This window comes from Bactrocera neohumeralis, chromosome 4 (assembly GCF_024586455.1).
Source record: "Bactrocera neohumeralis isolate Rockhampton chromosome 4, APGP_CSIRO_Bneo_wtdbg2-racon-allhic-juicebox.fasta_v2, whole genome shotgun sequence".
NCBI classification, from domain to species: domain Eukaryota; kingdom Metazoa; phylum Arthropoda; class Insecta; order Diptera; family Tephritidae; genus Bactrocera; species Bactrocera neohumeralis.
In genome coordinates, this window is record NC_065921.1 from 68260671 (window position 1) to 68274354 (window position 13684).

Here is a 13684-nt window from a genome sequence, read left to right on the forward strand (position 1 = left end):
TTTTTTGTTTTTATACTACCGAAATTAAACATTCTTAAATTTAACATTTCTCAAATACGAACTTTTACACTGATCGATAATCGATTATTTCCAGGAATTCAGCGTTGTTTTCTTTACGCACTGTCATTCGCATTGTTATTGGCTATTTTGTTACATCCACTATTCTTCACATTGCTGCGCCACTGCGCTGCTAAAATGTCAGCGTTGTCATTTTCCTAGAATCATTGTGGCGCGGCAGACGGTCATCTTTGACAAACGGCTGATTGGCGTTGTTGCGAGCCCCAAAAGTTAATTTTGCAAAAAATAATACAAAAAAGTTTTATCCCAGCCAACCCGATAGCAAAGCGCAGCGTCAGTCAGTGGTTATCAACAACGATTCGTGAAACGCAAATGGGAAAAGAGCATAGTAAAATTGTATAAAAATAAAAAGCGAGTGGAAAGTCAAACGCAAAGCAAGATTGCACGCTCCGTGTTTGTTGTGACGACAATCAAGTGAAATTCATACAAATATAATCGTGGTTTAAAGTACAAAATTCAATATATATTAGCTTGAAAATTAAGAGTGGAGTGTAGAGCAAAGTTTCGCCAAAAATTATATAAGTATTTGTGGATACAAATTGTTTGGTTTTGGAAATTGCACGAACGCTTTAATGGTAATAGAATTGGACGTCACACAGAGATAATCTCCTTATTGAATATTTCCAAAATTATATGGTAGTGCTTTACAAATAAGTACATACGGCATATGGGGAAGCACATTTTAAAAAGTCGAATCGATTATTCATAAATTTGGTTACAGTTTGTGGAATTGTGTGCATTTCCCCATTGTGTACAAACTTTAATTAGAAGTGTGTAAATCTCGTTTGAGCGCATCTTACTTGGAAAAACACAGTAACTTACTACATCAATGCATATCAGCTTGTGTCTCAGCCCCGCACAGCCTTCTTCACGTTTTCTTACATCTTGCCGATAAGGTTTCGTACATAATTTCAAGTCTTTTGATTTCCTGCGTGAATTGTGTTTTAAAGAAAGTAGATAACTAGTTAAGTTTGGCATTGAAAGTGACAGGCAGTTTACTTATTTAAAACAGAAAGTGCAAGTGAAATTTGCAAAGAAAAAATGGCTGCAGCGACAGAGTGCACCGAACTGGATCCACGTATAAAGGTAAGTTTGTTTGTGATCTGTACATACACACATACAGAAATGTGTTTGGCTTAGTGATAGGTCAGGGTTACTATTTTAAAAACATTTAAAATATATATTAGTAATGTAAAATCTGTTTTGAATCTTTGTCCAATCTCTTTACCGAGTTTAATTATTTCGGAATGATTATAACATTCTCACGAAAAAAAACTGATCATAAAGAAAATTTAATATTTTTGCCTTAAGGGTAGTGGAAAATGCTTATCGTGTAATAACGCTAGTTTTATGTTATTAATGAACAGTCGCCTGACAAAAAGAGATATGGTGTTTCCCATTATATATGAACAATAATTTTCTTTGCATGTATTAATTTATATTTGTATGTATTACATACATATGTATGTATATAAAAAAATAGAGAAATCTGTATTAGTAACCTCTAAATAAAAATTAAAAACAAAAACAGCTGACATTTGTTATAACCATAACCAATTAATTTAAATATCAGACCGTGCGTGCTTTCAATGAAAAAATGTTTGCTAGTGAAAAAATTACACACGTGTGCCAAACATTCTTTTTAATTATTCATATATACAACCAAACAAAAGCTTAGCATTCACTTCTATTTTCATTGCGAATTTTGCGTAGTCAATTAGTTATCACCTACACCTTCATATGTACATGCATCCAAACTTCATATAAATACAAATGTATGTATATAAGTACATATGCAATTATTTGTTTTTATACCAATATAGCGCAATGATGTAGTGATGGCTCTGTACACGCTCTCTCATTATTATTAATACTATTATTTTTTTTCCGTTTCACATTCCGTAAATTGTTTGTATAATACGCAAGCGGAATTTAAATTTGTTTCCACTTTAAATCGTCTTATGTGCGTGCATATACATACATACACACATATGTACATGTGTTTATATATGGCGCCCAGAATTTCTTGTTTGTTATCATTCTATAATATTCAAACGCAAATTGAAAATTCCCACTTGTTAAATATGGATATACACATTTGTATGGGCAAGCCAATGTACTTCGGAATTTGTGTGTTGCCCTTTAACGAGTGAACTCTTGCATTTGAATATATTTTTAGTACTCACCTTCTTTGATCATTTTATTATTATTATTTTTTTTTTTTTGCTATTGATGATGTCGGTGATAGTTGCGTTGGGTGTATTTGACAAGTGGAGCACTCATGTGTCTGCTAACCTAGAAAACGAGGGAAAGTAAAAAGTATATGCTTTATTTGATGCCAAAGCACAAGGGCAATTTTCTAAGTTTTCACTAAAAGACGTGTCAATGTTGCAACTTGACTTATTGATGAAGATGTGTATTTTTCAAACAATTGACGTGTTACAAATATGAAAACCTCTGTCGTCAGTAAAGTACGTGTTAAAATGAAAATATAATATTTTTTATTTAATTAGACTTTATTATGGGTTCCAATTCCTTTTTTTGCTTCGGAAAGTTTTTAATGTTTATGTACACTTTTCAAACTTCTATTTATTTATTTTCTGAAAAATGCAACGTTTTATAACCGAAATATGTATTTTACACCTTTCATTCGGCAGGTTTTCATCATAATTGCGCAAAAGCCAAATAACGAGTAATTTACTGTATAAATTCTCAGCTGTTTTTATATTACGTTTGCAAAATGACGCTATTGAATAGTATTAGCTTATCTGGTGGTTTTGCAAGTAATATGTTTATAACATTTACCAGTTTCGAGTATATATTTTCTTTTAATATTTATGTAAACATGTACATACACGTACTCCCTTCTTCTTGCAAGATTGCACGAAATGTAAAAATTCTTTACCAAAATATGTAAGAGCACGAAAACACAAAAAAGTCAGTGGAATGTATGTGTATATACCCATGTATGCAGCATATCATTGCAGCAAAAACTTTTCAATCCGTGCACGGTGTACGGATTTTGGAAGAGCAGGATAAAATCCATGAAAATACGATAACTTTACCTCCTCTTTTTATACACCTTGAAGCTAAATAATATTGTGTCTGAATAAATATTATCAATTGAGTCTAAAGCCAAGTTCACGAACGTAAATTCCTTTATAATTCTTTGTATTATATCAGCTGTATTTTATAACAGTTAATTTTAAAGTAAACAATGACGCAAAATAATTTATACGTACTGTGTACACATATACATATGTATGTATTCTAATTTTTTAAATATTATTTTGCCAAATTTTTCATACGAACTAATTTATTCAGCGTTTTTATGAAACATGGTATTCAGCAATCTTGAAATTTACAAAAGTAATTCAAAGCGTTAAATTGACTTTAATTTGGCGTCAAAATAATTCTGTAGAAATTTCAGTAAAATTATATGAATTCAGCACAGCTGAATAATAGCCAAATATACATATTTTATTATTTTCTAAAAAAAAAGTACTTAATGTCTCAGTAATTAATACATTGTCTTAAATTTAATTTTTGTATTGCTTTAAATTAGTGGTAGTTGCTTTTAACTTTATTTTTATTATTGTAATTTGTCAGCTCAGCTGAATTGTAAGCATGCCACATGTATTCATTTAATGACGTCTTTCCATGCCGGATTATAGTACAAACATGACAAATACATACATTAACCTCTGTTTTGAGTGGTAAGATTCTATGTACATAAATATCGGAATTTCTCTGAAAACGAGTGTAATGACCTGCCAAAGCAAATTTCATTCGTATATTTATTTCGTTCGACACAAAAATCTGTTATTTATTGCTTACATTTTCACTTATACACGATATCATAGCCTTTTCTACAAATTACTTTCGTTTTATTACCGTTATTTCCATTAAGTTCGTTTGTCGGCATAAGTTTCCTTTTATGTAGTTCCAATCACATTTCCTTTTCGACGCATTCGGATGACCTTTCCCTTTCCACACCCCGTTCCTTGACATAGATTTGATGCCATTTACGAGCTTTGCAAATACGCATAATTATGTGTACTATACTTCCATATACATATGTACATGTATATGTGTGTGTTACTATATTTCAAGTACTTTTTTAAGTAATTCATAAGTAAAAACGTTTAAACGCTTGCTTATTATAAAAAAATGTAAATATGTAGGTACATATGGTATCTATATACATATGTATATAAATGTTTATATGCGTGCTCAGCAAAAGTTAATCGCTGGTAGAAGTCACACGTTAAATATTGATAAAACCATTGTAATGTGAGTAGTTAATCAGAGGCTTGACATTGTACGCTCACTTTGTAAGCTCGAGATTTTCACACACCTTGGTGATATGCTGTCATTAGTATTTATAAATATATGTACATGTATGTGTGTCTCTGTATCAATTTAGCCAATGCAATTTGAAGGGTATGCATTCTTAAACTGTTATTGCAAATTTTCTTACATTCATCAATGATTAAATATAATAAGTGTATAAAAACTCTTAATTATCGCTCTGAGGGCTGTTTCTCAATTATTGCTAGTTAGACATTGAGAAAACGGCCCTTAGAGTGCTGGACAGGTTACACCAAGCAGTAAAACCGGATATGACACTACCAAATATTAATCCTTCCTAAGCCGGTCCTTAACTCCACACGCCGCACCCAATATGGTCGCCTTGATGCAGTGAAACGCAGACGAGGAAACTGCAAACTTGCCAAAGCACTGCACTCCTAACTACTACAGGATGCCACTTGATGTCTCTTATCGAACACCTTCATAGTGAGGCCTGTATGCTCCCAGTTGAGGAGCATAATGAACTCCTCTCCAAGCAGTTCCTGCTAAGGTGCTTTCGCAGAAATCATCCCTGCAATCATCTGCTTGGAGCGGAACCACCTCCAAGAGCATCAAGAGGTCATTGCTCAACTACGTCGCCGACATAAAGATATACGCCGACCAGCCATTAACACCTTCACCGACTACCTTTCAGGGAGTCTGTGAACACCTCCACAGTGAGACGTTTATGCTCCCAGTTAAGGAGCATAATGAACTCCTCTCCAAGCAATTCCTGCTGGGATGCTTTCGCAGAAATCACCCCTGCAGTCATCTGCTTGGAGCGGAACCGCCTCCTAGGAGCATCAAAAGGTCATTCCTGGATTACGTCGACGACGTCGTACAATACGCCGACCGGACTTCGGACGCAACTAACTTTCGACAGGTACTGACCGCCATTCACAGCGGAGCCATCAACACCTTCACCGACTCCCTTCCCGTGAATGGCGTTCTTGGAGTCAAACCACCACCCATCGCAGACGAAGAGCTCCAGCTGCCGCGAGAAACGCGTGTGACCCTTGCGCAACTTCGTTCTGGATACTGTAGCAGGTTAAACTCCTACTTATCCAGAATAGACCCTGACATACCTAATGTATGTCCTGCATGCAACGAGTCTCCGCATGACACTGACCACCTCTTTGCATGCCCTACAAACCCTACCCATCTAACATCCTCCTCCCTTTGGTCCGACCCCGTCGAAACAGTACGTTTCTTGGGCATACCGTTAGATGACATCGACGACAACACAAATGACATTTACCATCCCAACGGGGATTAGATTTCCGTTAAAACAACAACAACAACAACTCTCTTTCAGGGGAGTCAAATCACCACCCATTGCAAACAAGAGCTCGCACATTCGTTATGGATACTGTAGCAGTTTGAACTCCTACTTATCCAGAATAGACTCTGACATATCAAACATACATATGTCCAACGTGCAATGATTCTCCGCATGTTCCTAGCCAGCTCTTTGCAAGCCCTACTAACCATATTCATCTGACACATTTCTCCCTTTGGTCTGGCCCCGTCGAAACAGTCGATGACAAATTATCTAATCCTAAGCATCCTAACGGGATTCGCATAGGGCCATAAATCTTCCGTAGAACCTTTCTCTCGAAAGCTTTTAACGCCGATTCATCAGATGTTTTAATCGTCCATGCATCTGCACCATATAGCAGGACGGGGATAATGACTTGTAGAGTTTGGTCTTTGTTCGTCGAGAGAGGACTCAGCCAGAAGTAGCACCTGTTGATTCTTATAGAAGATAGATAGCAGTAGATTGAAGAAGTCGCACGATAGGGAGTCGCCTTTTCTGAAACCTCGTTTGGTATCGAACGGCTCGGAGAGCTTCTTCCAGATCCTGACGGAGGTTTTGGTATTGCTCAACGTTAGTTTACACAGCCGTATTAGTTTTTCAAACTAATTATTTAAATTAGATGAGCTGAATTATGATTTTTAAGTAACTAATATTTAAATGAATATTAGCTGAATTGCTAGTAAAAGCATATGATTTCAAAAATTAGGCATTTATTGTTTTATAATATTATCATATATTATTCCACCGCACTATATTTCACATCTTACTTTCATTCAAAAATGAGAAATTGCCTGAGATACTGAGTTTAATTAAAAATGCAAAACTTCTGCGCGAATTCAAATATCATCATCGATGCTATCGATTGCACGATAAGATTGTCAAACGGAAATTGCGTACTTTTTAAACATATGTGTGTATATACGTAAATACGAGTATTGCGTAGACATTTAAGAATATCAAAATATACACATTCCTCGAATCAAACGGAGACTGAATGCTATACCTCTTTGTTCTCCATAGAGATCTACTTGGCATTATTTTGTTTTGTTGTCAAAACAGGTTTCTAATGAAATATTCTTATTGACATTTTGCAAAAAAAAATGCTAAAAATTGTAGCAACCAAACAAAGTGAAATATTTTCGCAACAATTCTATGAAATGTGCGCGTATAATTAGTCGATGACTACATACAGAAATTGTTCGACTACCTGTGTTCGTATAAGGTATTTCAGGTATTTCGAGGAAGTGATGTCAGACTCAAACGCAATTGTGTCTCGAAAAACGTGAAGACGTTTAAGGATGAGTAGCGATTGTCCTTGCAGTGTGTCCTAGCTGACAAGAAGTTCATACAATATTCGCAGCAGGCTGTCACTAACAGGCTAGACAAGCCGCCGTTAGTCGAATGTGTGCGACACGAGATGTCGAAATGAGTGCGACGCTTGCACGCTATTTAAATACAAAAGCCTCTTTTGTTGTTATTGTGTTATTGTGAAGAAAACTCTCACCAACCCACTGCTGTCTAACAATTGGGGGCGTATTTGGTTGCTTTTTTTTCTACACCCTCTGCATATGTTTACCTTGAATTTGTTTGCATCACGCCATCGTTCGCCGGGCAACCACAACGTGACGTAAAATAACTTGTGTTGCTGCAGTTACAAACGCTTGTGGCACGAAACGTGCGTAACTCGCGTTTTTGTACATAGGTGAAAGCGACTTTTTTGATTATATTATTAATCACTACAACCGTTGATTAGTAAATCAATACATTCCATAAATATAGCGCCTATTTCATTTTTTTGTTGGATTTTTTATTCAGCTAAGCTTATTTTCGTTTGAGGTTAATATTGTTTTAATAAACGAAATTAAAATTCATTGAACTCATTACTAAACTTATTCAGCGCATATTAAAGGGGAGGGTAGGCCCGAAATTTGTACTTTTTAATTTTCAGCTATTCAGAATTATAATATATATGGATATATCTCATAAACATAATATAAATTTAAATTAATTCAGCCGCGTTTAAATTCAGCGCATCTATAAAACTTTTTTCCGACTTTTGTATTCGGCTAAGCTGATTTTAGATTGAGAATAATATTAATATTGTTTTAATAAACGAAATTAAAATTCATTAAACTCATTACTAAACTTATTCAGCGCATATTAAAGGGGAGGATAGGCCCGAAATTTGTACTTTTTACTATTCAGCTATTCAGAATTATAATTTATATGGATATATCTCATAAACATAATATAAATTTAAATTAATTCAGCCGCGTTTAAATTCAGCGCATCTATAAAACTTTTTTCCGACTTTTGTATTCGGCTAAGCTGATCTTATATTGAGAATAATATTAATATTGTTTTATTAAATGAAATTAAATTTCATAAACCTCATCGCTAAACTTATTCAGCGCATATTAAAGTGGAGAGTAGGCCCAAAATTTGTACTTTTTAATATTCAGCTATTCAGAATTATAATATATATGGTATACTTCTCATAAACATAATATAAATTTAAATTAATTCCGCCGTGTTTAAATTCAGCGCATCTACAAAACTTTTTCCGACTTTTTTATTCGGCTAAGCTGATTTTAGATTGAGAATAATATTAATATTGTTTTAATAAACGAAATTAAAATTCATTAAACTCATTACTATACTTATTCAGCGCATATTAAAGTGGAGAGTAGGTCCGAAATTTGTACTTTTTACTATTCAGCTATTCAGAATTATAATATATATGTTGTAATCTCTCATAAACATAATATAAATTTAAATTAATTCAGCCGCGTTTAAATTCAGCGCATGCAAATTTTATGCAAGATAAGTTATTAGTCAGCAATTATAAATAGTACTACAGGCTCCCGATATTAAGCAACTGAACTGTGCAAATATGGATGTAGTGCGTATAAATTTAATCTCATATTAGCAACTTGATTGTTTAATTTAATTTCATATAAAAGCTAGCATCGGAATATGTTTACAACATTCAGCCAGCTTGTAGTGGTATTTAGCAGCATTACATTATAATCTGTAGCAATATATTTGTGTGGATAAGTGTATATAAAGTAAATTAAAGAAATTCAGCTACTTGCTTACAAAGCTGAATTGTTTGTTATTAATTGTTTTGAAGTCTTCTTGATTTGTGTGGCTATTTTTGCACATTTCATAACTTTTTGACCTTATTATGCTCTTGTTATACACTTTTATCGTGTGTGATTGAACTTTCGCACGCTCTAAGCATTTATTTATCGGTAAAATCATAGTATGTTGTCACATGGTTGTCGCTACAGTTGTTATCTACATATACTGTTGCTGATAATAGTGAAACGTATGATATGTGTAAATATATAGTGTATACATATGAATGTATGGGCGGTACACAGTAGTAGGTACAATACTTATATTGTTTACGTACGTCATATTGTCTATAAAGATAAAAATTCGTGCAGTAGTAAATTATATTGCCCCTTAATCTAATATTATATAAGTATTTGTATATTAGCGATTATTCCAATTGATATATTTCTCTGGTCAAAAATAATTAAGTGTCGAATTTTTGCAAGTATTTGAAAAAATTGAATAAGTAGACTACTCTACTGTGTTATGAACCACTGCCTTTACTCTAAAATATTTTATTACTGTAAAACTTTAATTTTCATGCATTCAGCAGTGCTGAACATCTCTGTCTTCACACTAAAATATTTTAATACCGTACAATTTTAATTTTCATGCATTCAGCAGTGCTGAATATCAGTTTCAAAGTGCTGAATAGCTTTTGAGGTGTCACTTACATATAAAATTTGTACAAAAGCCAAATCAGCTGATTGCCACAATTTTCTTATCTTTTCATAGGTACATTGATAGTGTTTATATTACACAAAGTATTTTTTATGTCTCAGTTGAAAACCAGGTAGAATACCGACTGGAAATAATTAGTCACAGCGTTGTTAGATGATTCACTTTATATGGCTATAAGCGGTGTCTACGCCAATAAAGAAGAAGATACGTGTTTATTTGTTACCCCCACACAAATAAATGTCTTATTGACATATCTGGTAACATTTTCCGTTCTTTTTTTTATTTTATACAAAATTGGTTAATTAATATAATAACATAATAATTAATTTAGAGAATTCCTTTTATTTGTATTGTTTGATTTTGAACTAAGAAAAAGCGATTCCAAAAAATTAGTTTTTATTTTTATGTATATTTTTATTATATAAGATTTTTATTATAATATAAGTTTTCAATTTTTTCAATTTTAAAATAATTTATTTTATTTTTCAAATATAACTGATGTTGTTTATTCAGTTTAGCGGAATTGATTCCAGTATTAAGTATTTCAATATAGTTTATAATAGTATATTAAAAATGCTTATTCAGTTAAAATTTACACCAACAAGGACGTTCATCATGGACAGGTGGTAATCACTTGGCGCTATGTCCGGGCTATACGGTGGATGCGATAAGACCTCCCATCCGAGCTCCCGTAGCTTCTGATGAGTCATCAACGAAGTGTGTGGTTTTGCCCTGGTGGAAATACAATTCATTATATGTTGGAATAGAACTGAAATTCTGGTCGATCGCCTGCTTCAAGCGGAAGTTGTTCGCCGAAGATGGTAAATTAAGCGTCTGGCCATATTTTTCATAGTGGATGATCATAATTCAAAACACACAGCAAAACTTTCCTGGCCGTTAATCTCGGCTTGACTGTTTGGGACGATTCACCGGCCTTCAACTACGACCGTTTTCGCTTGATATTGTCTTTTGTGATCCACTTTTCGTCGCCAGCCACCAACCGCTTCAAAAATGGGTCGAGTTAGATCCGTTTCAGCAGCATATCGCAGGCGTTGATTCAGTCAAATCATGCGGCACCCGAACATCAAAATTTTTTGTGTAACCAGCCTTCTGCAGATGGTTTAAAATTGTTTAGTGACTAACTCCCATCTTCTGGGCAATGTCACGAGATGCCACATGCCGGTCTAACTCTGTAGTTCGAAGTGATAGAGTATCATCTCCCCAAAACACCATTAATCTCACGGGACGTTTCTCTAAAGGATTTGCCTTTATCGAATTTCAGCATTAGTGAACTCCATGTTTACACGTCTATAACTGTTGAACGCAATATCCAAACTAATCACGCATAGCGTCGTTTTGTAGGTTATGTCAAGGCCTTTCAATGATATGTATATAGTATTGCCAGATACGAGCTGTGTAGCTCTGTATACATAGCCGCGAAATTCAAAAGACAAAAGGCGGATATTTGAAACCTAATAATTTATATTTTCATGGTTTTTTTTTAACATAATTCATTATATTTTTGAAAATATAACTCAAATTGTTTTTAAGGCTTAGCTGAATTTATTCCAGTATTAAGTTTTTCAATAATTTTTATAATAGTATATTAAAAATGCTTATTCTGCTCAGCTGAATTCGATTATAACTCCGCTGAATTTTAATTAAGCTTAGCTGAATTGATTCCATTATTAAGTATTTCAATAATTTTTATAAAGTATTTTCTGCTCAGTTGAATTAAAACTTAATTTTAATTAAGCTTAGCTGAATTGGTTCCAGTATTGAGTATTTCAATATTTTTTGAAATAGTACATTAAAAAAGCTTATTCAGCTCAGCTTAATTCAATTATAATTTCGTTTGTGAAATATTTTATTTTTCTACGAAGTGGTTGAGCTTAACTCTGTGTAATTCATAGAAAAATTAATCGTTCATCATTTAAAATTTTGTTTATTTTCCACGTGCACGCAAATCAAAGTTCGAGACTTCGAAAGTCGTTTCTCAGTTAAACTGTTTAATGAGAAAATCAATTAGAATATAATGTAGTATATGAATCACTTAGTTTATAGCATAAAATCAGAAACACAAATGTGTTTTTAAAGGCAATCATTTGCCGTCAAGATTACACTTGCTGCATGTACCTACTAAATTCCTTCACTTTATCTTATTTGATGCAGGTGGTTTGTTTCTTACAATTTCTTTTACCATTTAACTCAAAATTCGCAAAAATCTCGAGTACAATTTCCGGTTATTTTCCTTGCAAGCTACATAGCAGCTGCTTCCTGTGCTTTTTTGCTTTTTTGTTCAATTCAAGCTACACTTCGTTTTGACTGTTTTCTTTTCAATTGCTTTTTCGGTGTCTACTTCCTACAACATTTCTATATTTTCGCAATATTTGGGGCTTTTTCTTGTGATTATGGCCAGATTGCATGTCACTTGCAATTGTTTTTTATTTTTTTTTTTTCAATATATGTCTCTCGCTATCAACGTTATTTTTCATTTTAATGGGCCCAACTTTTGTTTACTGATTTATATATGTATGTATATGTGTACATACATACATGTTGATCCTTATCAATTTGGACATTTCATTTGTTGTCATGTCAATCATATATATGTATATGTATACATGTGTACATGTATGTATGTATTGTTTTTGTTATATTTTCACAAAGGTCAAAATCTGCATATTTACGTCTTCTGACGTTGTTTCAAGCCTGATGTTGACTTTGAATCAACTTTTGAATAGTAAATATATATAAGTAAGTAATAGTAGTATAGTAAAAGTATATATAAGACATATTCTTATACAGAAAAAAATTTAGTTTGTATTTGTTACAAAATTGCTTGTGGAAAGTGAAATTCTTTGTCATTTTTTCTCCTCTTCTTATACAAGAATAATCTGTGCAGTGACAGTTGTTGTGAAATTTGTCGGCTAGCACGCTTTCAAAGCGTCAAGAATGTACAGGTTTCAATTTCATTTAGCTCCCTACTTTTTATTTTATCAAAATATCAAATCATAAACTTCATATTGGTGCACCCTATAAAAATATATTAAAATACATTTATTTTTGCATTATAGTGTCTCTTTCTTCGAATATACAAACTTACATTCATACATGCATAGTTGGAAATAAGTGATGACCAGCGCGCTCTACCTTTGTTTACCATTCATTCATTCATGTTTTTTCTTGGCAACTTCAAGCCGATATTACTTGTTTTGTCATCGCACAACCTGATGATGCATAACGCGATTTGTAACGTTTTGTTGTTAATTTAATGCAAAATAGTTGTGAATTTGTAATTCAAATAATTAAGCAATCGCCTGTGCAATATTTTCTTATAGCAACGTATAATAATAGTCATTAGCGTTGTTGGCGGAAAAATTTCGTAAATTGTTTTAAAATGTGTTTTTAAGTTAATTCAGCAGCCGATTAGCTCTCATATTAGGACAGAAAATTAGTGTAATCTTCTGCTGAACTAAATTCAGCTCTGCTGAATAGCATGCGAATCGATGTTTCATTAAATTTTATAAATTAAAATGTTGTATTGCATTTAAAGCGTTGTTAGCGGAAAATGTTTTCAAATTGCTTTAGAATGTGTTGTTACGTTAATTCAGCTGCCGATTTTCCATAATTTTAGGACATAAAATTAGTGTAATCTGCTGCAAAATCCTATTCAGCTCTGCGAATCGATGTTTTATGAATTTTATGTATTAAAATGTATAGCATTTAAAGCATTGTTAGCGGGAAAATTTCGCAAATTGCTTTAGAATGTGTTGTTACGTTAATTCAGCTGCCGATTAGCCACCATTTTAGGACATAAAATTAATGTAATCTTCTACTGAATTAAATTCAGCTCTGCTGAATAGCATGGGAATAAATGTTTTATTGAATTTTATAAATTAAGATGTTGTATTGCATTTAAAGCGTTGTTAGCGGAAAACGTTTTCAAATTGCTTTAGAATGTGTTGTTACGTTAATTCAGCTGCCGATTTTCCATAATTTTAGGACATAAAATTAGTGTAATCTGCTGCAAAATCCTATTCAGCTCTGCGAATCGATGTTTTATGAATTTTATGTATTAAAATGTATAGCATTTAAAGCATTGTTAGCGGAAAACTTTCGCAAATTGCTATAAAA

General features: G+C 33.1%; 1 protein-coding gene across 1 annotated transcript in view; it reads left to right on the forward strand.

The window, feature by feature from the left end:
- The first annotated feature begins 204 nt into the window (after nucleotides 1-204).
- LOC126757021 (SH3 domain-binding protein 5 homolog) overlaps nucleotides 205-13684 on the forward strand; it is a 46516-nt gene continuing 33036 nt past the window's right edge. Inside the window, exon 1 of the mRNA XM_050470594.1 lies at nucleotides 205-1164. Within this exon, the coding sequence (XP_050326551.1) occupies nucleotides 1120-1164 (45 nt within the window). The 5' untranslated portion in view covers nucleotides 205-1119. The remainder of the gene's footprint in view (nucleotides 1165-13684) is intronic.